This window comes from Eleutherodactylus coqui, chromosome 5 (assembly GCF_035609145.1).
Source record: "Eleutherodactylus coqui strain aEleCoq1 chromosome 5, aEleCoq1.hap1, whole genome shotgun sequence".
Lineage (NCBI taxonomy): Eukaryota > Metazoa > Chordata > Amphibia > Anura > Eleutherodactylidae > Eleutherodactylus > Eleutherodactylus coqui.
Window position 1 is genome coordinate 35,063,361 of NC_089841.1, and position 27,501 is coordinate 35,090,861.

Consider the following 27,501-nt stretch of genomic DNA (forward strand, 5'->3'; position numbering starts at 1 on the left):
AACTAGGATGTAGAAACATTATGGGCTGGTCACTAAGGGGTAAAAAGGCCGTCTAACCCGAGTCTGCTTAATGTCCTTCTATTGGAGGAAAAACTAATATTCCTATAACTCCTCCCATTTCTAGTTTTTTTCCCCACATTTAATAATATCAGGCTTTGAGTTCAGATTTTCATACTTTTTTTATTTTTCGATACATATTGAACTCTATTTGCATGTGAAATCATATTGCACAGAATGAGTCTTTATTATCTTTACTCCATCGTTGTTTTTAAAAAGTTTTTTTTTTTTTAAATTGAAAAAAATGTAATAAAATGTAAAAATAAGCAAAACAAAAAAACGTCACATTGGTTTACTATGTGAAGGAAAAACGCTTAAAAAGTACATATCGCATTTCCTGAAAATAAAGGGTTCAAAAAGTTGCATGTATCCCAAAATGCTTGCAATAAAAAAAATACATACTGCCCCCCAAAAAACAAGCCAGCACTAAGCTAAACTGATAGAAAAATAAAAATGTTCTAACATATTAATGCTAACTATCTTTAATGAGAAATGCTTTTATTGTACACAAGTATATAGGTTTCAGGACATAATAAACATCTGGTTATAGGCAGATCTTAACATCAGGTAAATATAACCTCAAATGAAGAACACATGACAAATTACACCGAGTCATTAAGAGAACGTAGGGCAAAATGCAGAAGCAGTGTGTGAAAAATTAAAAACACCTTTACGGCTTCCATACGAGGTAAGAGGGAAAGTAGCAACCAGATGCCAAATGCTCTTGAGTAGTTGACCCTATTCACCTAATTGTAAGACCTTCTAAAGACCAGATTTATTTTTCTTATCTCCATATAAATCTATAGAATCTAAAGAGGGCGTGGAGTGCCCAGTTTTTCCCAGGAATACATTATAGATATAGATAAAATAAATATAAAAACATCTCCATAAAAAAAATGCAGCCTCCCTCCCAATTAAAACTTTTTTCGTTATTACACCAGTTAAATGGGTGTGTCCTGACTTTTGCCTCACGCTATTTTTATATAACTCTAAACACATGGTATTGCAGTAACTGCACTCACCTGCAGAATGAAGATTACTCGTTAGTTATGTCACAGACAGAGGGCTTATTTACACGTCCGTATATCGGCCGGGTTTTCACGCCCGGCAGATATACGGTGTCTCTTTCTGCAGGGGGAGGAGCAGTGCACTGAGCATCCGCCCATTCTCTGCCACTATTTCCAATGGGAGGGGGCGGGTTGAAACTTAGCTCCGCCCCCACCCCTCCTATTGCACTGCTCCCGGCCCGGCTTGCCTCCTCTCCCTGCAGATAGAGACACCGTATATAGGCTGGGCGTGAAAACCCGGCCGATATACGGATGTATGAACAAGCCCTGAATGGTAGAAAATATAAGTTATTATACCCCAAAATGTTGCCATTAAATAAACAGAACTCCTAACCATCCCTCACGGTCGTGGAGCCAAAAATAAAATAGAGATCAGTTGGAAACAACCTTTCGATTATTTTTATCCCCATCATTTTGTCCTGGACACTATTTGCCTTTTCTCTTGTATGACGTGGTTTCTCCGTTAGGCCGGTTTGATACGGCCGAGAAGACTCCACCAGATTTGTGCGCTGTGAGTCATACACATGAGCAATGCTTTCCTGCATACCACCGCAATGCGATGCTCTGCAGGCAACAAATCAAAGCGTATCGGCAGCAGCGCCGCCCTGTTGAAAGCTATGGCAGAGCTTTGCGATTCCCTTCATCCCTGCAGTGATGCGAGGTTTGTTTCACATGAAAACGCCTCACATCTCTGGGACATTCACATGGCTGATTCACGGCTCGATATTGCCCTCGCCCATGTGAAACTATCTTTAGGGCTCATTCACACGAGTGTAAGCATGTAACGCTGCGAGTATCCCATGCATTGTATGCATCGCAGATAGGGATGAGCGAGTATACTCGCTAAGGCACTACTCGCTCGAGTAATGTGCCTTAGCCGAGTATCTCCCCGCTCGTCCCTAAAGATTCGGGGGCCGGCGCGGGGCGGGGAGCTGCGGGGAGGAATGGAGGGGAGATCTCTCTCTCCCACCCGCTCTCCCCTGCTCCCCGCTGCAACTCACCTGTCAGCTGCGGCGGCCCCCGAATCTTTAGGGACGAGCGGGGAGATACTCGGCTAAGGCACATTACTCGAGCGAGTAGTGCCTTAGCGAGTATACTCGCTCATCCCTAATCGCAGACCTTTCGTTCTGCTGTTCGGGACTGAGTAGCAGTGTGGTTTATGTTTTTTTCAAATTCCCCCACTCTGCGGGGAATTGCTGCCCCTTCGCAATGCCTGCATACGAACAGCCCTTTAAGGGCCACATATGATATGTGGAGAAATAGAGCATGTTCAATTTATTTCTCCTGCGTACCACATGCAGTGTCCACACGCAGGGGCGTAACAAGATTTGATAGTAAAAATATTTCCTACAATCTGAACATGAAAAACACTTTTCTCCTGTATGACTTCCCTGATGTAAAAAAAAACACTCATGTAAATGACCCCATTCAAAAGAATTGCGTTCATATGCATGCCAGATTTGTGCATCTCATACCGCACAAAAATCGCACGATTTTCTGGGTCACGTGAAAGGGGCCCAAGAATGAACCCATTGAAATCAATGGACTGTATTCTCTGCGTTTTGCGCAGAAATATGGTCGTGTGCAGCTGCCTTAGTAAAATAGCTATTAGAAAAAAGCCAGAATAAGAAGTTCCAAACCTTCGCCCTGTTGCAGTTGTAAAAAAAGGCACTGTTTACAGCAGATCTAAAAAAGTCCTTAATGACCTTTAGTTAACATCCAATCGTAGCAGTTTTTGCTTGTTTTGGAGCATTTGCTAATCAGAGGAGTTTAACAAAAAAATAGTCACTTTTCTGTGTGAGTACTTGGATATTTAAAAACTGGTGATTTCCTAGTGAACATCAATAAGCCTTCTCTTCTGTGTGACCTTTTTGATGTTTAACAAGATTTGATTTCAGAGTAAAATGTTTCCCACATTCTGAACATGAAACTTGCTTCTCCCCTGTGTGAATTTTCTGGTGCGTTACAAGATTTGATTTGCTAGTAAAATATTTCCCACATTCTGAACATAAAAATGGCGTTTCTCCTGTGTGAGTTCTTTGATGTCTAACCAGATTTGCTTTGTGAGCAAAACCTTTGCCACAATCTGAACATGAAAATGGCTTCTCTCCTGTGTGAATTTTCTGGTGCGTTACAAGATTTGATTTGCTAGTAAAACCTTTGCCACAATCTGAACATGAAACTGGCTTCTCCCCTGTGTGAATTTTCTGGTGCGTTACAAGATTTGATTTTCTAGTAAAATATTTCCCACATTCTGAACATAAAAATGGCTGCTCTCCTGTGTGACTTCTCTGATGTATAACAAGATTTGCTTTGCTAGTAAAACATTTCCCACATTCTGAACATGAAAACGGCTTCTCTCCTGTGTGGGTTCTCTGATGTACAAAAAGATTTGCTTTATAAGTAAAACATTTCCCACATTCCGAACATGAAAATGGCTTCTCTCCTGTGTGAATTCTCTGATGTATAACAAGATATTCTTTGGTAGTAAAGCATTTCCCACATTCCGAACATGAAAATGGCTTCTCCCCTGTGTGAGCTCTTTGATGTTCTCCTCTTCTGTAACTTTTCTTCTGCTTAACAGTCTGTGATGGATCAGAGGATGGGGCCTGTATAAAAGCACTAGATGATGGATCTTTGCTATGAAGGGCTGAAGGTATATTTGGGACAATGGCAGGTTCTTCATATGCATCTTGTCTACCATTATCATCCAATTCAAAATCTACAGATATCAGACGTCCCTCTGAGCTCCTGGTACCGTCACCTGCCAAGAATAAAGCTGATTTTACCATTATTGAACATAAGAAAAATGATATTGACATTTCTATATAAATTACAGGTCACATAGCAAAATGCAATTAGACAGAAATAAGCAATTAGATCACAATCTAACAGTAGACCTCAGAGAGAGGACCAGTAGATCTTGATGTTCTGACACCAAGGTGTTATCTTCCTCCCTCTCCACATCTCCATGACAACCAATGTGCAAGAGAACATTTCATTAGGAGATAGAGTAATAGAGTTTACTTAGTTCTAAAATTGGGAAGATATTCTTATCTCAATAGTACTGACAGCAAACAATGAAGGAATCGGCCTCGTTCACATAGATATATTATATATCAGGACTACAGATGGATTTTACACTCATCTATTTCAAAACATTTATTCTTCTAAATAATGGATACAATACAGAAGATAATCGGGTCATTATTATGATGTGGTGCCCATAATTACACCCATATTATAGATGCCCATCATGTGTTAGCGCCTAGAACGGTATCACATGTCAGCCACATTTAGTTTGTACTTTGGATGAATGGGGGAACATCCAGCGGAAACTGACAGATCCCAGAGCTTATGAATCTACAGAACTATCTGCAGCCGCTGACCGAGGAGAATCGGTGACTCCTCTCTGCTGTATTTAGTGGTTACTACTCACCTGGGCGGTTACCTGTAGGAATCTCCTCTTCAAACTCCTCTTTGACCATCACAATTGTCTCTGTAGTATTAATATCAGTCAGATCTTCATCCTGATCCAAAAGCTGTGAGACAAATATTGTAAAAGTCAGCAGACGGTTGGAGAAGTCGTGTGAAATGATCATTAATCATCATGAAAACTCCAAATGACCTGACTGGAGTAGTTATCTGAGCCACATAGCTGCAGGTCTAGAAGCCGGACATAGATATTAGATGACGGGTCAATGACCCCCCAGGAACCTCATACACATGTATATCTGGCATGGCTAGACACGCTGCACGTTGTCTCAGTGGAGGAGATCAGCGTCTACCAGATACATCCACTGTTTGTCTCGGGGGAAATGAAGGAGCAGATAGATATAAATCCAACCTGTTGGCTCCTTATTCCCACCAGCAGTCTCCACCGCCAGAAAACTGGGAGAAGATCCAGACAACATGTAAGGTCTCTGGTCAGCGGTAATCCTGCCATCTCCACCGGCCTCATCACACAAGGAGAAGACATCTAATAAGACTGAAGACAAGAGCTTCACAGCCTTCTACAGTTTAGAGGGACATCTCCATCTACCTGATGGTCCTGTGGAAGAAGAGGACGGGGACATATCTCTGGTGGGCTTCTCTTACTGGATGGAACTGGAGGAAACACAGACAGACACTGAAGTCATTCTTTACATACAGATAATAAAGTCCCCGTGTATTTAGTCCTGTCACCTGGTGATGGGAGCGGCTGGTAGTCCTCCATCATGGCCTCCTTGTACAGATCCTTGTGTCCTTCTAAATACTCCCACTCCTCCATGGAGAAATATACAGCGACATCCTGACACCTTATAGGAACCTGACAACACAATATACAGTCATCACCCAGAAGCCTCCAGTGCTGTTACTGTATAATGTCCCAGCATTCCCTGCACCATCACCTCTCCAGTCAGCAGCTCAATCATCTTCTTGGTGAGTTCTAGAATCTTCTGTACATTGATGTCCTCATGTATCAGGGGGTGAGGTGGGGGCCTTGTGATTGGGCTCAGGGGTCTTCCCCATCCATCACATATGGGGGCCCAACAGCCATCACTAGAGGTCTTCTTCACTACTGTGTAATCCTGTATATTGAGAGACATTGATTAATATCACTACAGACCAGGGGCGTAATTAAAGGCCCAGGGGCCCGGATGCAAAAAGTTCAGCTCTGCCCCACCCCAGTACCCATACCTAAACCATGCTGCATACAGCTGCAAAACAAATTTCCATACATGATCTGCCCCTTGGTGTAATCATTCCAAACATGACTCATTTCTTACACTATATGACAATTTGTTTGTAGCCCTGTAGGCCACTCTCAGACACACAGACCGCTTTTTACCGCTAACAGTGCAGCGTCCTGAGCACCATATTAACTGCGGTAGATCGCTCTGGTTGATTTTAATGGGGTTACTCAGACCTGAGCTGGAACGCACGTTTTTTAATGTTATGATTCTCAAAAGCTGTCTGTTCTATATTTGTGGCTTCACGTTTTTTAACGCACCTCCTCACCCATCACAATGATGGGGTGCATTAATAAACACTGTTAAACACTGTACCACGAGTTCAAAAATCACCACAAAAGAAGCAAAAATCTTCCCCGCGCTCCAAGGGTTAAACCAAAAGATACAGACCACAGGTCCGTAAATGACCAATACTATTTATTTTGCTACGCGTTTCAGCAACATATACAAACACATTAACAAAAATCTGTCTTATATACACACAAAATATAACACAGTCCTAAAACTGACCCGTGTGGTAGTCGCAGCGGACGCCATCAGAATGTCCGTCCTCCCTAGGGAGGTGATCCGAACATGTGACCTAGTCATGTGTCCATGATCACATGACTAGAATTCTCTACATGTGGAATGCATAATGCGTTCCACTCGCACTTCCTAAAACCATCTGCAATTAAGCCATATTTAACATATAACATATGGTAACTCCATCTGTATAAATCCACCTCATCAATATCAAAACGCTCATTAAACTATAGAAAAATAAGAAAAATATTCATATATATATATATTTTCTCATTAAAAAATGTCTAGCTAATATCTCCTGTAAAATAGGATTTATGTAAAAAAAATAATTATGGAATAATTTTTTTGATAATTTTTTTAAAAATCTTAAACTATATATTTCTCCTTTTCCTCTAAATCTTTTTGTATATAAATATATTTCAAAAATAATGACCATTATTCTTTATAATAAATTTTTTTTTAAAACTAAAACAGTTTTAGCTACCGTATATACCGGCGTATAAGGCGACGGGGCGTATAAGACGACCCCCCAACTGTCACCTTATACGCCGGTATTCAGTGGAGAAAAAAAAAAAAAATTTATTACTCACCTCCCCCGGCGTCCTGTCGCGCTCGGGCAGGATGTCGCTCGCTCCGGCAGGCTGTCGCTCGCTCCTCGTCCCCGCCGCAGCATAGCTTTCTGAATGCGGGGTTTGAAATCCCCGCTTCCAGAAAGCTAATACACACGCCGGCAGCCATGACATCATTGAATGGCTGTGATTGGCTAAAGCACACGTGGCTTCAGCCAATCACACTATTCAATGACATCATTGAATGGGTGTGATTGCTAACACGTGCGCCTTCAGCCAATCACAGCCATTCAATGATGTCATTGAATAGTGTGATTGGCTGAAGCCACGTGTGCTTTAGCCAATCACAGCCATTCAATGCTGTCATGGCTGCCGGCGTGTGTCTTAGCTTTCTGGAAGCGGGGATTTCAAGCCCCGCATTCAGAAAGCTATGCTGCGGCGGGGACGAGGAGCGAGCGACAGCCTGCCGGAGCGAGCGACAGCCTGCCGGAGCGCGACAGGACGCCGTGGGAGGTGAGTAAAAAAAATTTTTTTTTTTACACTTTTTTTTTTTGTATTACCGGCGCATAAGACGACCCCCGACTGCAGAGCAGATTTTTCGGGGTTCAAAAGTCGTCTTATACGCCGGTATATACGGTATATAAAGATGCATACACATACACACACACACACACACACACACACATATATATATATAAAGATATAAACAGATTTTTTTTTTTTTATAAATCAATCTTTATTGAGTTTTATATTTTTTCCAACATTAAACCCAGAGGGTCTAGACATAGTAGCACATTAATATGACGAACTTCAATGGAATGGAATACATCAAAATCTCGCCTTTGCCATCCGCTATTGTACGACTATAAGTCAGTATGTCTGAACCTCTATTAACACATCTATATCTGCGAAACAATAGTGTTCTAAACATTTGTAAATAAAGAACAGGGGTGGGGGTAAGGGAAACTCACAGGGCGAGGGGTTGGGGGGGGGGGAAGGGAGGGGGGGGGGGTAAATGCTCCTACCTTCTATCTTCCATCTCCAGTCTCTTTGTTTGTTTCAAAGGGTTCCCGGGGCTCTCCCATCCGACCTGCTTGGTATGATTAATGTCCACTTCGTCCGTCCATCCTCTGTCCGGGGCATCTCCGTGTTCGGCAACCACATGTGAAGAGGTGGGGTCTCTACCCTCTTTCCTATCTTTATGACCCGTTGGGCTTTCTGATAGCGTATTCGTTATGTTATGTTTGAATGCTTCTTTTTAAGGTATCCGCTTCCAGGGTGTCCACATTTCCACAAAAACGTCCCGCCTCCCGCTTTTCCAGCTGGAGAGTTCCTCTAGGTTGCAAATTAAGTCAACCTTCTCTTTCCACTGTGCGATTGAGGGAGGAGATTTTTGTAGCCACATTAAAGGAATCAGTGCTTTCGCTGCGTCAATAAGAATTGCAATTAATCTGTCTTTGAGCGGATGGAAATCCGCAGATGTTTTCCACAGGAAAACTTTTTCTGCTGTTAGGACCAAACCCGGTTTTATAGTCCTCAGTGTATTCTCCACCTTTCTCCAGAAGTTAAGTAGTTTTGTGCAGTCCCACCAGATATGTCGAAAGGATCCCGTTGTGATGTCACACCTCCAGCACCTGTCGTGGGGCGCTAATTTGTATGCGTGTAGCCATTGAGGGGTTTTGTACCACCTCGATGGTAGTTTGTAATGTCCCTCTTGAAGAAGGACACACGGAGAGAGGCCGAAGGATAGCTTAAGGGTGAGTTTTACCTCTGCTTCTGATAGGGATACGTTCAGCTCCTTCTCCCATGAGTTAATAAAACCTGGTCTAGAGGTTGTTGATGCTGAGATAAATTTCCTGTGGATGTGTGAGATTATTTTATGGCGCGGGAATCCCTTTTCTATTGCTTTTTCAAATGTAGTTGTTGGTCTAGTTGATTTGTAAGACTTAAGAAAGTTCTCTAGAGTCTTTATCACGTGTGCTTTCTGTAGAAATGGGAGTTGGACATCCGGGCATAGTGTTTGTAGGATTTCACCAGCTTCTTTGTGTGCTAGTACCTGGATGTCCCCCACTCTTAGCTCCGGCAAACGCTTCCAAATCCCTCTAGTCACAGGGTCTGTGGGGATGTTCATTAGTTTGCATAGGGTTCCTATTGGGGCCACTGGGGATGGGTCTGGGGCTAGTGTGTTTTTCAGTTTATCCCAGGCCTCACAGGGGCCCTTCAGCAAAGGGTGGAAATTCTTGGAATTATATTGGGTCCTTCTTGGGAGCCAGAGATCTTCTATCAGGGTCTCTCCGTATGTGCTCCCTGCTAATTGTTGCAGCATTGGGTCTCTTACGGGGCTCACCAGCTCCAGCCAGTAGCTCAGCTGTGAGGCTCTATATACCTCGTAAACGCATGGCATGTCAATTCCCCCCTCCCATCTCCTCTTGATCAGCGTGTTATGGGCTAAGCGGGGTCTTTTCTGTTTCCATACGTAGCTGGAGAATGTCATGCGTATGTTTTTGAAAAATACATTGGGTATATGGATAGGGAGCATGCGTATTTTGTAGGTAATGGTTGGCATAACATAAGATTTTATGATATTTTTTCTACCAAACCAAGAGATATATGGAATATCAAATGAGCGGAGCAGATTCTTGACCTGTATGAGGAGTGGTTGAAAGTTCACGGCGAAGAGGTTTTCGGCTTTTTTAGTAATCTTTATGCCTAGGTAATCTATGGAGGATTCGGACCACACGAATGGTGTATTAGCTTTTAATGATTCACTGCTGGCCTTTGGGACTGAGACGTTTAGTATGTTGGATTTGGAGTAGTTGACCTTAAAATCTGAGATTTCTCCAAATTTCTCTAAAAGTGATATTAGGTTCGAGATCCCTTTTTCCGGTTCCGTGAGCAGGAACATAATATCGTCCGCAAACGCGGCCAGCTGGAGCGAGTGCGGCCCGACAGAGATCCCTTTTATTCCTGGGTGAGATCTCACTTTTTGTAGAAGGGGTTCCAAAGCTAGCACGAACAGCGTCGCGGAAAGTGGACACCCTTGGCGGGTGCCATTCCGAATGTCAAAGGTGGGGGAGAGGGTATTGTTAATACTCAATCTTGCATGCGGGTTACTATATAATGCAAATATTGCAGATATGAATGCTGGGGGGAAATTAAATTTCTCTAGAGCGATCTTCATATACAACCAGTTGACTCGGTCGAACGCTTTTTCAGCGTCTGTTCCTATCAATAACATTGGGATCTTTTTTGATTGTGCGTATCTGACCGCATGAAGCAGTCTGTAGCAGTTTTCTTTTCCTTCCCTGCCTCTAATGAAACCTGTCTGCTCCCTATTTATCAGAGAAGGGATAAGGTCCTCCATTCTCTTAGATAAAAATTTGGCCCACAGTTTTACGTCCAAATTAATTAAAGAAATGGGTCTGTAACTAGCGCATGCTTCTGGATCCTTGTTGTCCTTATGGATGAGTATTATGTGGGCTTCCTGTGCTTGTGTGGGTAATCTACTTCCTTGTAGTAGGGAGTTAAATAGTTCTTTTAGTCTTGGGGCTAGTGATGTTTTGAAGGTTTTGTAATAAGCCGGTGATAGGCCATCAGGCCCTGGGGATTTACCCGACGGACTCGAAGTGATTAAATCTTCAACTTCCTGATCTGTCGCTTGGGACAGCAGGGTCTGTGAGACCTCATCCCCTAATTTTGGTAATTTGACTGTGCTCAAGAATAGATCAATTCTCTTTTTGAGGGCCCCTTGCTCGGTCGCTCCTTCCCCTCCTCTTAGATTGTATAGTTGCGAATAAAAGTGCTGGAAAGCTTTAGCTATTTCCTGGGATGAGGTAACCTTGGTTCCTGTTTGGTTTTTGACCGAGCTAATGAAATTCCGTGACCTTGATTTTTTGAGCATGGCTGTCATAAACCTGCTCCCCTTATTTCCATGAAAATACACAGTCTGCTTCAGGAAGAGGTGTCTCTTGTTGAACCTTACCTCCAATAGACGTTTAAGGTCTCGTCTCTTGGAAGTCAGTTCCTCCTGTACCTTTATGGTATGTGACAATTTTGATGTTTGCTCCAATTTTGCTATCTGCGATAATAGGCTATCAATCTCCCTCTGTTGAAGTTTTTTCAGTCTGGATCCCAGGTGATATGAGGGCCCCCCTCATGACGGCTTTATGAGCCTCCCACACCACGGGATATTCCATATCCTCAGTAGTGTTCACGTGGAAGTATTCTTCTATTAATTCAGTTAGTTTGGCTCTCTCCGTCTCCGAGTCCAGCAAAGACTCATTTAATCACCATCTCCATTCCCCGGGCCCTTCCGAGCCTATTTTAACATCTACGTGTGTGGGGGGCGTGGTCTGAGATTGATATTATATCGATATTTGTTTTTACTACTTTTGTCAGGAGGCTCGAGGAGATAAAAACATAGTCTAACCTCTGATAGGATAGATGGATTTGTGAATAAAATGTGAAGTCCTTCGAGGAGGGGTTTAGCATTCGCCATGCGTCTACGGTGCCCAATTCTAGTAATGCTTTGTTCAATTTGTTTAGGCACCCCCGCGAGACCTGGGATTTTCCTCTTGATGAGTCTAGGATAGGGTTCAGAGTTACGTTCCAGTCTCCCCCGGCTATTATATACCCCTCTGCGAACTCCTTTAATATTTTAATCTGTTTGATTAACCACTCGGTTTGGTTGACGTTCGGGGCGTACATGTTGGCGATGGTTATTTTTACGTTATTAATTGTGCCTTTTAGTAGGAGGACCCTCCCCATTTCGTCTGAGTATTCCCCTGTATGGACAAAGTTAATGGATCTGTGGAATAGTGTGGAGACACCCTTGGAAGCGGAGTGAGGATGTGAACTGTGGAAGGCCTGGGAGAATGCCTTACCTGGCAAGGCAATGCATTTTCCCCCCTTAAAATGTGTCTCCTGTAGAAGGAGGATTTTGGTGTTGTACCTTTTCACAAGCTGTGCTATGTTGAATCTCTTCTGTGGCGTGTTGAGGCCCCGGACATTGAAGGACGTGATGCGAAGTGCTTCTGTGGACATTGCGTTCCAAGTCGGACGTGACAGCCAAAGGAAGTCTCGAATCCTGCTCAAGAGATACAGAGGTTATAGCAATAAAATACGTTAATGATATTGTTTCTATACTCTCCTATCAAGTCGTTCTAACCCTTTGTTATCTTGGCTCAATTTAGGTGGAGATTTAGCGTTTTCGTTTCAATGGGGAGTGATGAAATAAGCTGCTCTGGGAAAGAGACTGGGAGGAAGAGCAGGTAGGCGAAAAAGGGACTTGGAAAGGGAAGAAGGGAATAGGAAGGTGTAGAAAGTAAATATAACTAGTATACTTTACGGTCGGAAGTATAGCAACAAACACCCTCTAGTGAGGGCACGGACGTATGCGGTAAACTCTAGGCTACGTCCGTAAAAAACTTGGAGAGGTGCTTTTATTATAAAGTCCTCTTTAAACTTCTCTCTGCCTGATCGGGTTGAGGCGCCCAGGCATCCTGATTAGAGATGAGCGAACGTACTCGGATAAGCACTACTCGTCCGAGTAATGTGCTTTATCCGAGTATCTCTCTGCTCGTCCTGAAAGATTCGGGGCGCTCCGCTGCTGACAGGTGAGTCGCAGCGGGGAGCGGGGCAGAGCGGGCGGGAGAGAAGGAGAGAAAGATCTCCCCTCCGTTCCTCCCGCTCTCCCCTCCAGCTCCCCGCTCTGCAGCGCATCCCGAATCTTTCAGGACGAGCGGAGAGGCACTCGGATAAAGTACATTACTCGGACGAGTAGTGCTTATCTGAGTACGTTCGCTCATCTCTAATCCTGATCCTTAATGGGTAACGTTTCAAGTTCCTTCTTCAGGTGCAAGTGGAATGGTTAGACCCGTAGCGGGCCTAAGCTTCTGTCAAACTTTATGTTGCCCTGAATGCTGAACTGGACAAACCAACAGTGGGGGGGGGGGGGGATGGTTAACTGCATAATGCTAGGTGAGGGGTCTTCTCCCCTCACTCATCCTTTTAAGCTGGGGTTCAAAGTCCACCTTGAGGACCTAGTTGTTCCTTCAGGTGTCGCCGTTTTCCCCATCTTCTTTGGTTCTTTTCTTTTGTTTGTTCTTTGGGGATTTTGCTTGTCCCACTAGGCTCCACGTGTCAGGTAATGCTAATTTGGGCATGCTGGGGAATTCCGGGAGCGGCAACCAGTTAGGGAGATCAATGGGTTCTAAGTCCAAATGTTGCCAGCACATCTGAAGGTCCTCAGGTGTGCGGATGTTGTGTCTCTTGCCCTTGTACGTTATTCCCAGCCCGAAGGGGAACAACCACGCATACCTGATATTCTTGGACCTCAAGATGTCCAATAGGGGACGTAGTAGGCGTCTCTTAGCTAATGTTGTGGGGGACAAGTCCTGAAAGATCTGTATGTCCGCATCGGCGTATTTCAAGTTTCTGCTATTCCTTGCTGCTTCTAGGATGGCGGCGGCATCCGGGAAGGCCAGAAATTTACATATGATATCCCTCGGTGGGTCAGAGGCTGCAGGTTGTGGTCTCAGCGCCCTATGTGCTCTCTCGATTGCCATAGTGGCCGCTCTATCTGTACCCACTAGTGAGGAGAAGATTTCCTTCAGCACTTTCGGTATTGCCTCTGCCGCCCACGATTCTGGGATGCCTTTTATACGCACATTGCTGCGGCGGCTGCGGTTCTCCAGGTCTTCTTGGATGAGGAGCGTTTTGTTTAAATATGAGTGTTGGTCCTTCAGAATTTGCTCCATCTCCAGGGAATGTGATGTTATAGCTGCAGATGTGCACTCGAGGTCCTCTACCCGTCTCCCCAGCTGTCTCAAGTCCTCCTTGATCTCTGCTAAGTCGGCTCTCACAGGTTTCATAGCTTTGGCCATCAGTTCTTTCATAAATCCCCTGGAAATCTGGACCCCATCTTCTTCCTCCGAGGAGGACTCATCCCCTCTCTCAGCCTCCGACATAGCGGCGGTGACTGGCGTCAACTTGCCTGCGGGACGGGGGGAGCGTGCGCTCCGTTCTTTCAGGTATTTCTGCATACCCGTCTGGCCCCGAGCTTGGCGAGGGGTCCCCATCTGTTTTCCACTCTTTTCTTTGCTTATTTTACCCATTTTGGGTTAGTGTAGCTTCTGCAGGATGTCTGTATCGGCGCCTCTGTGATGGATCTTTCAGCCTAAGCTGCCATCACCTTTCGGCTCTGCCGATATAAACAGATTTAATACCATTATTAAAATTATTTTTTTCTAAAACCTCATCCGAACCAGCTGGTATTAGTGTATTTAAAGGCCCTTTATTCCAGCATCCCACACGGGAAAAGGATGGGGGCAATTGAAAAGATTCTTCATGAAGATCCTCTCATGCCCAAGAACCAGGCTTCATTCATTAAGGAATCTTTATCGTTCATTCTTAAGAACAATTATTTTACCTATAATAAAAAATTCTATAAACAGCAACAGGAAACGGCGATGGGAGCGAAATTCACCCCCCCCGTACGCAAACCTATATATATATGTACATTTGAAGAAGAGTTTTTTAATGATAGTAGAATCAAGTTCCACAAGAGATTATTGACGATATTATCATTATATGGGAAGGGAACAGGATGACAACTATTTTAGCTATATAAAAATGGATGTGTGTATATATATATATATATATATATATATATATGATATAAACAGATTTAATACCATTATTAAAATTACATTTTTTCTAAAACCTCATTCAGACCAGCTGGTATTGGTGTATTTAAGTCTAGAACATTTCTTTTCTTCTCAGTTGACTAATGGAATGGGACGGTATACGCTCTAGTGGAGTGACTTTGAGACATGTCGTCTGATGATTATGGACCTCCGAAAAATGACAGGATACACCATGTTTATTGACTTCCCTTCTAATATTAAACTTAAGGTGCATTCCCACGAATGTATATCGGCTCGTTTTCACGCCGAGCTGATATACGTTGTCCTCGTGTGCAGGGGGGGGGGGGGAGGATGGAAGAGCCAGGAGCAGGAACTGAGCTCCCGCCCCCTCTCTGCCCCCTCTGCACTATTTTCAATGAAAGTAGGTGGGACGGGAGCGGGGCTAAGTTCCGAGGATTAGCCTCGACCCCATCCCACCTCTCCCCATTGCAAATAGTGCAGAGGGGTGGAGAGGAGGCAGAGAGGGGGCGGAGGCTCAGTTCCTGCTCCTGGCTCTTCCATCCCCCCCCCCCCCCCCCGTGCAGAGAGAGAGACGACGTATATCGGCTCGGCGTGAAAACCGAGCCGATATACGTTCGTGTGAATGCACCCTTATGGCTACAAACCTGACCTCTAAGTACATTTTTTGACATATTTCAAGCCACAAGGGCATTCTAATAAATAAACAGCAAATGTAGTGTCACAGCTCAATCTCTATCTAGAGAAAATTGTTTTTTTCCTCCCCCCATTTCAATACATTTTCTATTCTGTATAATATCCGGACGACATTTACAGTTTTTCTTCTTTCACTTAAATATCTCCGCCCCCAGATCACTACTATGTGTCATATTACTCTACAGCCAGGATGTTCTGTATCGTTTTATTTCTTCTAAACACCAATTTGGGATTCTTACTAACGGATTCAGTGAGGATCGGCTCATCACCCAAAATACTCCAATTCTTGGTAATAATTTTCCTAATTGGTGGCTACAAGATGTAGTGATAAAACACGGTCCCATATTTTTCACTTTATCCCTTTTTATGTCCCCTTTTCTCCATCATGCTTGGCCCTATTAATAGATACTTTCTCTCCTACTTCTTTTTCTTCTAATATTCTACCATAGGCGGAATCAATTAATTTTCTGGATATTTCTTTTCTAAAAAGCGCTTCTTCAGATCCTGGGCTTGATTTCTAAAATCTTCATCCCCAGAACAGTTCCTGCGTATTCTTTTTAATTGTCCAAATGGATTATTTATAGAGATGAGCGAGCGTACTCGGAAAAGCACTACTCGCTCGAGTAATGTGCTTTATCCGAGTATCGCTGTGCTCGGGTCTGAAGATTCGGGTGCCGCTGCGGCTGACAGGTGAGTCGCAGCGGGGAGCAGGGGAGAGCGGGCGGGAGAGAAAGATCTCCCCTCCGTTCCTCCCCGCTCTCCCCTGCAGCTCCCCGCTCCGTAATCCGTAATCTTCAGGGACGAGCACAGCGATACTCGGATAAAGCACATTACTCGAGCGAGTAGTGCTTTTCCGAGTACGCTCGCTCATCCCTAATTATTTACCTTCCAATGTCGCGCATGACAGCTATAGAAGTCAACATAACTGCTGCTATTGACCTTCTTAAAATGGGTTTTAGTGATCATTTTATGTGAATCATGACTAGGTTCCAGGTCCAGAAATACTATTTGGCTTGAATTAATATTATCAGTAAATCTAAGATTATAATTATTGCTATTAAAGGGGTTGTCCCGCAGAAACAAGTGGGGTTAAGCACTTCTGTATGGCCATATTAATGCACTTTGTAATATACATTGTGCATTAAATATTGGCCATACAGAAGTTATACACTTACCCCCTCCGGAGCTGGCGTCCCCGTCTCCATGGCGACGACTGAAGCCTTCTTCTCTGGTCGCTGCAACAGTCGCTCCTGGTGGCTCCGGGCTCACGAGCTGCGTCCTGGCTCCTCCCCCTTCTCAGCGTCATCACGTAGCCCCGCCCCCATCACGTGGTGCCGATCAGCCAATGAGGTGGCTGTAATCGGCAGTGGAGCTCAGACTGGAGAAGAACATCCATGGTGCACTATGGGAGAAGACCCGCAGTGCACCATGGGAGAAGACCAGCGGTGCACCTTGGGAAATGACGGCGGCCATCTTGGAAGAAGATTTTTATAACTTCATGAAACAGCTTCAAGGTGAGTAGAAACGCTCTAAAAAAAACGATTTACATGGGTAGTTTGTGATGCTTGCTTAACATGGGGGACTGGGGTGTGAAAATTTTTTTCGTTTTGGCCGTGGGACAACCCCTTTAAGTTCTCTAACAAAATTTCCTAATTCATCCTGGTTCCCTTCCCATATAATGATAATACCGTCAATAAATCTCTAGTGGAACTTGATTCTACTATCATTAAAAAACTCTTCTTCAAATGTACCCATATATAGGTTTGCGTACGCGGGGGTGAATTTCGCTCCCATCGCCGTTTCCTGTTGCTGTTTATAGAATTTTTTATTATAATATTATAATACACGAATACCAGCTGGTTCGGATGAGGTTTTAGAGGAAATTAAATTTTAATGGTATTAAATCTGTTTTTATATATTATATATTATACATATGTATCCATCTTTATATAGCTTAAATAGTTTTAGTTAAAAAAAAAAAATATTATAAAGAATAATGGTCATTATTAGAGATGAGCGAGCACCAAAATGCTCGGGTGCTCGTTACTCGGGACGAAATTATCGCGATGCTCGAGGGTTCGTTTCGAGTAACGAACCCCATTGAAGTCAATGGGCGACCCGAGCATTTTTGTATCTCGCTAAGGTTTTCATGTGTGAAAATCTGGGCAATTCAAGAAAGTGATGGGAACGACACAGCAACGGATAGGGCAGGCGAGGGGCTACATGTTGGGCTGCATCTCAAGTTCCCAGGTCCCACTATTAAGCCACAATAGCGGCAAGAGTGGGCTCCCCCCCCCTCCCAACAACTTTTACTTCTGAAAAGCCCTCATTAGCAATGCATACCTTAGCTAAGCACCACACTACCTCCAACAAAGCACAATCACTGCCTGCATGACACTCCGCTGCCACTTCTCCTGGGTTACATGCTGACCCCCCCCCCCCACACCGCACACCAAAGTGTCCCTGCGCAGCCTTCAGCTGCCCTCATGCCACACCACCTTCATGTCTATTTATAAGTGCGTCTGCCATGACGAGGAACCGCAGGCACACACTGCAGAGGGTTGGCACGGCTAGGCAGCGACCCTCTTTAAAAGGGGCCGGGCGATAGCCCACAATGCTGTACAGAAGCAATGAGAAATATAATCCTGTGCCACCGCCATCAGGAGCTGCACACGTGGGCATAGCAATGGGGAACCTATGTGCCACACACTATTCATTCTGTCAAGGTGTCTGCATGCCCCAGTCAGACCGCGGTTTTTTATAAATAGTCACAGGCAGGTACAACTCTGCAATGCGAATTCCGTGTGCACCCACAGCATGGGTGGCTCCCTGGAACCCACCGGCGGTACATAAAAATATCCCATTGCATTGCCCAACACAGCTGAGGTAGTAATGTTGTGCTTAATGCAGGTGGGCTTCGGCCCACACTGCATGCCCCAGTCAGACTGGGGTTCTTTACAAGTGGAAACAGATGCATTTACAAGTCCCTGTGGACCGACAGCATGGGTGGGTGCCAGGAAGCCACCGGCGGTACATAAAAATATCCCATTGCATTGCCCAACACAGCTGAGGTAGTAATGTCGTGCTTAATGCAGGTGGGCTTCGGCCCACACTGCATGCCCCAGTCTGACTGGGGTTCTTTACAAGTGGAAACAGATGCATTTACAAGTCCCTGTGGACCGACAGCATGGGTGGGTGCCAGGAAGCCACCGGCGGTACATAAAAATATCCCATTGCATTGCCCAACACAGCTGAGGTAGTAATGTCGTGCTTAATGCAGGTGGGTTTCGGCCCACACTGCATGCCCTAGTCAGACTTGGGTTCTTTAGAAGTGGAAACAGATGCATTTATAATTCCCTGTGGACCCACAGCATGGGTGGCTCCCTGGAACCCACCGGCGGTACATAAAAATATCCCATTGCATTGCCCAACACAGCTGAGGTAGTAATGTCGTGCTTAATGCAGGTGGGCTTCGGCCCACACTGCATGCCCCTGTCTGACTGGGGTTCTTTAGATGTGCTTTCAGATGCATTTATAATTCTCTGTGGACCCACAGCATGGGTGGGTGCCAGGAAGCCACCGGCGGTACATAAAAACATCCCATTGCATTGCCCAACACAGCTGAGGTAGTAATGTCGTGCTTAATGCAGGTGGGCTTCGGCCCACACTGCATGCCCCAGTCAGACTGGTAATATGTACCTTAACAGTAACCGCGTTGGTGGTAATGTGTTGGTGACTGCGGACCTAGTAGCGCGGTTTTATTTTGTTGGTTTTCGGAATGTGGCCAGGATTAAGTGGGCTGTGGCGGGGGATGTTTTTGAGGCACAATGTGTCCTCTCCACGTGTCCGTGGTTATATGCACCTTAACAGTAACAGCGTTGGTGGGAAATGGCCTCGCCGCCATCATGTCTTTGGGAAGCCTCTGTTTCCACACCCCAGAGACATACCATTAGCAGCGGTATAGGCAGAGCCCATAATTAGTAACATTTCAGCCGTAGCATTAGGACAGGCCCCACTAACATATCACTAGCAGCATTATAGGGGGAGCACAGTATGCGTTCCATTTCAGTAATAGTAGCACTCAAGACAGGCCCCAGTAACAATTCCGAAGCAGCAGTATAGTGGGAGCGCAGTCTTCGTTCCATTTCAGTAGCTGCAGTATAGACAAGGCACAAGTTACATTTATGTAGCTAAAGTGTAGGCCAACCCCACACACCTTTCTGTACCATGAGTGCAGGCGAAGAACATAGAAATTGCTATGATTACACTGTAGGCGAGGGGCCACAAAAATTGCTGTATCAACAGTACTAATGTACATCCAAAAAATTGGCCATGGCCAACCAAGAGGGCAGGTGAAACCTATTAATCGCTTTGGTTAATGTGGCTTAAGTGGTAACTAGGCCTGGAGGCAGCCCAGTTTAACGAAAAATTGGTTCAAGTTAAAGTTTCAACGCTTTTAAGAGCATTGAAACGTATAAAAAGTGTTTAGAAAAATTATATGAGTGAGCCTTGTGGCCCTAAGAAAAATTGCCCGTTCGGCGTGATTACGTCAGGTTTCAGGAGGAGGAGCAGGAGGAGGAGGAGGAGGAATATTATACACAGATTGATGAAGCAGAAATGTCCCCATTTTGGATGGTGAGAGAGAACGTAGCTTCCATCCGCGGGTGCATAATACGTATTGCTTAGGTATCGCTGCTGTCCGCTGGTGCAGAAGAGAAGTCTGGGGAAATCCAGGCTTTGTTCATCTTGATGAGTGTAAGCCTGTCGGCACTGTCGGTTGACAGGTGGGTACGCTTATCCGTGATGATTCCCCCAGCCACACTAAACACACTCTCTGACAAGACGCTAGCCGCAGGACAAGCAAGCACCTCCAGGGCATACAGCGCGAGTTCAGGCCACGTGTCCAGCTTCGACACCCAGTAGTTGTAGGGGGCAGAGACGTCACGGAGGACGGTCGTGCGATCGGCTACGTACTCCCTCACCATCCTTTTACAGTGCTCCCGCAGACTCAGCCTTGACTGGGGAGCGGTGACACAGTCTTGCTGGGGAGCCATAAAGCTGGCAAAGGCCTTGGAGAATGTTCCCCTGCCTGCGCTGTACATGCTGCATGATCTCTGCGCCTCCCCTGCTACCTGGCCCTCGGAACTGCGCCTTCTGCCACTAGCGCTGTCGGATGGGAAGTTTACCATCAGTTTGTCCACCAGCGCCCTGTGGTATAGCATCATTCTCGAACCCCTTTCCTCTTCGGGAATGAGAGTGCAAAGGCTCTCCTTATACCGTGGGTCGAGCAGTGTGTACACCCAGTAATCCGTAGTGGCCAGAATGCGTGTAACGCGAGGGTCACGAGAAAGGCATCCTAACATGAAGTCAGCCATGTGTGTCAGGGTACCTGTACGCAACACATGGCTGTCTTCACTAGGAAGATCACTTTCAGGATCCTCCTCCTCCTCCTCTTGCTCCTCCTCAGGCCATACACGCTGAAAGGATGACAGGCAAGCAGCATGGGTACCCTCAGCAGTGGGCCAAGCTGTCTCTTCCCCCTCCTCCTCATCCTCCTCATGCTCCTCCTCCTCCTCCTGAACGCGCTGAGATATAGACAGGAGGGTGCTCTGACTATCCAGCGACATACTGTCTTTCCCCGGCTCTGTTTCCGAGCGCAAAGCGTCTGCCTTTATGCTTTGCAGGGAACTTCTCAAGATGCATAGCAGAGGAATGGTGACGCTAATGATTGCAGCATCGCCGCTCACCACCTGGGTAGACTCCTCAAATTTTCCAAGGACCTGGCAGATGGCTGCCAACCAGGCCCACTCTTCTGTAAATAATTGAGGAGGCTGACTCACACTGCGCCGCGCAAGTTGGAGTTGGTATTCCACTTTAGCTCTACGCTGCTCATAGAGTCTGGCCAACATGTGGAGCGTAGAGTTCCACTGTGTGGGCACGTCGCACAGCAGTCGGTGCACTGGCAGATTAAACCGATGTTGCAGTGTCCGCAGGGTGGCAGCGTGCGTGTGGGATTTGCGGAAATGTGCGCAGAGCTGGCGCACCTTTCCGAGCAGGTATGACAAGTGGGGGTAGCTTTTCAGAAAGCGCTGAACCACCAAATTAAAGACATGGGCCAGGCATGGCACGTGCGTGAGGCTGCTGAGCTGCAGAGCCGCCACCAGCTTACGGCCGCTGTCACACACGACCATGCCCGGTTGGAGGCTCAGTGGCGCAAGCCAGCGGTCGGTCTGCTCTGTCAGACCCTGCAGCAGTTCGTGGGCCGTGTGCCTCTTCTCTCCTAAGCTGAGTAGTTTCAGCACGGCCTGCTGACGCTTGCCCACCGCTGTGCTGCCACGCCGCGTGACACAGACTGCTGGCGACGTGCTGCTGACACATCTTGATTGCGAGACAGAGGTTGCGTTGGAGGAGGAGGAGGAAGGTGCTTTAGTGGAGGAAGCATACACCGCCGCAGATACCACCACCGAGCTGGGGCCCGCAATTCTGGGGGTGGGTAGGACGTGAGCGGTCCCAGGCTCTGACTCTGTCCCAGCCTCCACTAAATTCACCCAATGTGCCGTCAGCGAGATATAGTGGCCCTGCCCGCCTGTGCTTGTCCACGTGTCTGTTGTTAAGTGGACCTTGGCAGTAACCGCGTTGGTGAGGGAGCGTACAATGTTGCGGGAGCCGTGGTCGTGCAGGCCTGGGACGGCACATCGGGAAAAGTAGTGGCGACTGGGAACCGAGTAGCGCGGGGCAGCCGCCGCCATCATGCTTTTGAAAGCCTCCGTTTCCACAAGCCTATACGGCAGCATCTCTAGGCTGATCAATTTTGCAATGTGCACGTTTAACGCTTGAGCGTGCGGGTGCGTGGCGTCGTACTTGCGCTTGCGCTCAAACTGTGGCGCTAGCGACGTCTGGACGCTACGCTGACAGATATTGCTGGATGGGGCCGAGGACAGCGGAGGTGAGGGTGTGGGTGCAGGCCAGGAGACGGTAGTGCCTGTGTCCTCAGAGGGGGGTTGGATCTCAGTGGCAGGTTGGGGCACAGGGGGAGAGGCAGTGGTGCAAACCGGAGGCGGTGAACGGGCATCGTCCCACCTTGTGGGGTGCTTGGCCATCATATGCCTGCGCATGCTGTTGGTGGTGCCTCCCCAGCTGATCTTGGCGCGACAAAGGTTGCACACCACTGTTCGTCGGTCGTCAGGCATCTCTGTGAAAAACTTCCACACCGTAGAGCACCTTGACCTGTGCAGGGTGGCATGGCGCGAGGGGGCGCTTTGGGAAACAGTTGGTGGATTATTCGGTCTGGCCCTGCCTCTACCCCTGGCCACCGCACTGGCTCGGCCTGTGCCCACACCCTGACTTGGGCCTCCGCGTCCTCGCCCGCGTCCACGTCCTATAGGCCTACCCCTACCCCTCAGCATGGTGTATTACCAGTGATTTGATTTCCCAGGCAGGAAAGAAAGTGGCGCAAGCCTGCAGCCAAAATAGAATTTTTTCCCTTGTTTTTCAAAGGACAAGCCACACTGCGTGTATTCAATGAATACTACTAAGTTTAATAACTGTGTTGTGGCCCTGCAAATGTGTCAGAGAACTGCAGTGATGCAAAGTTATTTGCTACAGCAGATCAGGGATTTCCCATGCAGGAAAAAAATTGGCGCAAGCCTGCAGTAAAACGTAGCTGGCTGCGTCTGATTTTTTTTAACGTTCTGTACGCAGCACACACGTACCCAGAGCCCTGAGGACTGTCAGAGGCAGGCGAAATAGAATTTTTTCCCTTGTTTTTCAAAGAAAAAGCCACACTGCGTCTATTCAATGAATAATGTATGTCTTCTGGCCCTGCCTACACAATTCTATCCCTGTAGTATTAATGCCGGGTGCAATGGTCTGCACAGCCTGTTTTGAGAAAAAAAAATAAAAATGCAACACTGCTAACAGCAGCCTGGACAGTACTGCACACGGATAGATGTGGCCCTAGAAAGGACCGTTGGGGTTCTTGAAGCCTACACTCACTGCTAACACTCTCCCTGCCTAACCACCACTTCTGTCCCTATTGCAGGGCGCAATGCTCTGCAGATCCAATTTTGAAAAAAAAAAAAAAAATACAGTGCTAACACAGTACTGCACACTATTAGATGTGGCCCTGAGAAGGACCGTTGGGGTTCTTGAAGCCTACACTAACTCCTAACACTCTCCCTACAGCAGCTCCACCGATATAGCACTTTCCCTCAGCTAACTCACAAGGCATCTGAGGCGAGCCGCGGGAGGGGCTGATTTTTATACTCAGGTGACATCTGATCGCCCCAGCCACTCACAGCAGGGGGGTGGTATAGGGCTTGAACGTCACAGGGGGAAGTTGTAATGCCTTCCCTGTCTTTCAATTGGCCAGAAAAGCACGCAAACGTCTCAGAGAGGAAACTGAAAGTAACCGGAACACCGCGTGGTACTCGTTACGAGTAACGAGCATCCCGAACACGCTAATATTCGCCCGAGCATCAAGCTCGGACGAGTACGTTCGCTGCTCTCGAGTCATTATTCTTGAAATATATTTATATATAAAAACATTTTGAGGAAAAGGAGAAATATATCGTTTGAGATTTTTTACAAAAAATAATCAAAAAAATTCAAATTTTTTTTACATAAATCCTATTTTATAGGAGACATTAGCAAGTTAAAAAATATATATATGTATATTATTCTTATTTTTCTATAGTTTAATGAGCGTTTTGATATTGATGAGGTGGATTGATACAGATGGAGTTACCATATGTTATATGTTAAATATGGCTTAATTGCAGATGGTTTTAGGAAGTGCGAGTGGAACGCATTACGCGTTCCACATGTAGAGAATTCTAGTCATGTGATCATAGACACATGACTAGGTCACATGTTCGGATCTCCTCCCTAGGGAGGACGGACATTCTGATGGCGTCCGCTGCGACTACCACACGGGTCAGTTTTAGGACTGTGTTATATTTTGTGTGTATATAAGACAGATTTTTGTTAATGTGTTTGTATATGTTGCTGAAACGCGTAGCAAAATAAATAGTATTGGTAATTTACGGACCCGTGGTCTGTATCTTTTGGTTTAACCCTTGGAGCGCGGGGAAGATTTTTGCTTTTTTTGTGGTGATCTGTGTTAAGCCCTTGTTATCCAGTGTGCTTACCTTCCCATGCGGCTTCTTGCATTAACAGAGACCAAGGATTTAGGAGGATGAAAGGCAATCAAGCATACTAGGTGCCGGCGGATATTCCTGAGGGGGTAATATACTGAGCACCACGTGAGTGCTATTTATTACTTATTGGAGGCATACATTGGAGAATGATGTTTCCTATGATGAGGCGCTGATTTATGTCCCCTTTTGCTATTTCCATGAGTTCAAAAATGCAGCTTGAAATTGCTGCAAAAATGCCACGATATCGACCTGCGTTTTCTGGATGCATGTGTAAGTGGCCTTAAAGGGGTTGGCTCGCGGCAGCAAGTGGGGTTATACACTTCTGTATGGCCATATTAATGCACTTTGTAATATACATCGTGCATTAATTATGAGCCATACAGAAGTTATTCACTTACCTGCTCCGTTGCTAGCGTCCCCGTCGCCATGGATCCGTCTAAATTCACTGTCTTCTGGCGTTTTTAGATGCGCTTGCGCAGTCCGGTCTTCTGTCTTGTGAATGGGGCCGCTCGTGCCGGAGAGCTGGTCCCGCGTCGTCATCGTAGCTCCGCCCCGTCACGTGTGCCGATTCTAGCCAATCAGGAGGCTGGAATCGGCAATGGACCGCACAGAGCCCACGGTGCACCATGGGAGAAGACCCGCGGTGCATCGTGGGTGAAGATCCCGGCGGCCATCTTGGAGAAGGAAGAAAGAAGTCGTCGCAGAGCGGGGATTCGGGTAAGTAATATATCTTTTTTTTTTTTAACCCATCCTTTGGGTTTGTCTCGCGCCGAACGGGGGCCTATTGAAAAAAAAAAAAACCTGTTTCGGCGCGAGACAACCCCTTTAAGGTGGTTCATGTTTATTGTTGTTCTTTTGAACCACAATTAAGAAAAACATCTAAGAAAAAACTGCATGCAGTATTTAAAGACCACATGCATTTTTAAGAAACTGCCTACACTATTATAAACTGCATGTGTTTTCGATGCGTTTTTTAATTCTGTGGAAAGTCTGCAATTATATTCAGTAAATCCAGGGAGATGTATATCAGCGATAGATAGATAGATAGATAGATAGATAGATAGATAGATAGATAGATAGATAGATAGATAGATAGATAGATAGATAGATGTGAGATAGATAGATAGATAGATGTGAGATAGATAGATAGATAGATAGATAGATAGATAGATAGATAGATAGATGTGAGATAGATAGATAGATAGATAGATAGATAGATAGATAGGTAGATGAGAAAGAGATAGATATGAGAGATAGATGTGAGAAAGAGAGATAGATGTGAGAAAGAGAGATAGATGTGAGAAAGAGAGATAGATGTGAGAAAGAGAGATAGATGTGAGAAAGAGAGATAGATGTGAGAAAGAGAGATAGATGTGAGAAAGAGAGATAGATGTGAGAAAGAGAGATAGATGTGAGAAAGAGAGAGATGGAGAGATAGATAGATAGATAGATAGATAGATAGATAGATAGATAGATAGATAGATAGATAGATAGATAGATAGATAGATAGATAGATAGATAGATAGTGTAGTAGAGTGAGAGGTGAAGTGTGGGACGGAAGGTACATATCATAGAGACTACTAGCATCCGGGTTGTAAACCCAATCTGTTCCTCACTCCAGTACTGAGTTCCACCTGGCCCAGACAGGTGAGGTGTATAAATGGGTGCAGGTTGCAGTGTGAAGGGGGAGTTCAGAGCTGCCTGGTGTGAAAGACACAGACGCAAAGCAAGCTGAACTGGAGACACCACAACACACTGCAACTGAGGTTTGCTGGGCCTTTGCCACCCTGATTTAAGGACTTGTATGTTTTGCTTTGTTGGACTGTTGGCTTGAAGAAGGACGTTTTCTTCCTGTTTTCTGTTATCTAGAGATTACGAGTGCATTTATGTTATGTTCAGCCCGTAAATTAAAAAAAACGCGGACAGTATTCTGGTTGTGGCCTGCAGTGTGTACCCCTGCGTTGCTACAATAGACACATGCATACCCTGGGGCGGACCACTTCTCTGTGTGAGGAGAGCAGCAGGGCAGGCAGATGTGGCCCCTGTACACTGTGTATGCAGGAGCAGCAGGGTGATGACATCATCACCCCGCTCCGCTCACTCAGTACAGTGTCTGCCTCCCTTTTCCTCTGTTCTTCTTCAGCTTTCTCTCAGGCTAGTCGCACTGCTGGCTGCGTGATTTGTGCGGTGCGGCCGACAACCAGTGCAACCAGCCGGTAATGGACTGAATGTGCATTTGTATATGGCATAAGGTGGCCTCTGGGCTCCCTCAGCGCAGGGGCCTGGTCACCACTGTGACCCTTAACAGTATGCCTATGCTACAGACATTTCTAGATTCCATCACCTCTCCAGTGACATCATCTGTTATTACCATAGATTAGAATGATATAATGTGACATCATCAGAATCTCTCACCTCTCCAGTAAGCTGGAAGAGTATCTCTAGGATGACTCTTAATACACTTTCTGCCATCTTCTTTCTGTCTTCCTCCATCTTTAATGAATTAATCATGTAGGGGCCTGAATGGAGAAAATATGAACAAATATAAAAACCAACAACATAAAAATACATTTACTGGTGATAACAATAAGAAACATTTAACCCCTAAAGGACATGCATGGCCTTTTTTTCCACTTTCGTCCCCCCCCCAACCCTTAAAAAATTGTAACTCCTTTATTTATCCATGGACGTCGCTGTATGAGGGCTTGTTTTTTGCTGGACGAGTTGTATTTTTCAATTCTTCTATCTAATGTACCATATAATGCACTGAAAAACGGTAAAAAAAATCTAAGTGTAGTAAAATGGAAAAAAAAAATGACATTCCAACATTTTTCGGTGCGTCTTGTTTCTACGGCATTAAAAATGACTCGATAATTTAATCATACGGGTCAGTACAATTACTATGATACAAAACTTTTTTTTTTGCCGTACTACTTTTATTGGTTTTCACATATTGTACATTTAATTTTTTAAAATTATTTTCTGCCGTCATCTTCTGCGCCCAATAACATTTTTATTTTTCCATCAACATAGTT

At 45.6% G+C, this 27,501-nt stretch overlaps 1 protein-coding gene across 1 annotated transcript in view; it reads right to left on the bottom strand.

The window, feature by feature from the left end:
- Window positions 1-2,216: 2,216 nt before the first annotated feature.
- Window positions 2,217-27,501, bottom strand: part of LOC136629178 (zinc finger protein 773-like) — a 101,815-nt gene continuing 76,530 nt past the window's right edge. Inside the window, exons 2-7 of the mRNA XM_066605342.1 lie at window positions 26,882-26,985; window positions 5,516-5,695; window positions 5,310-5,433; window positions 5,167-5,231; window positions 4,564-4,666; window positions 2,217-3,888 (exon numbers count right to left, since the gene is read on the bottom strand). Coding sequence (XP_066461439.1) covers window positions 2,966-3,888; window positions 4,564-4,666; window positions 5,167-5,231; window positions 5,310-5,433; window positions 5,516-5,695; window positions 26,882-26,985 — 1,499 coding nt within the window. The 3' untranslated portion in view covers window positions 2,217-2,965. The remainder of the gene's footprint in view (window positions 3,889-4,563; window positions 4,667-5,166; window positions 5,232-5,309; window positions 5,434-5,515; window positions 5,696-26,881; window positions 26,986-27,501) is intronic.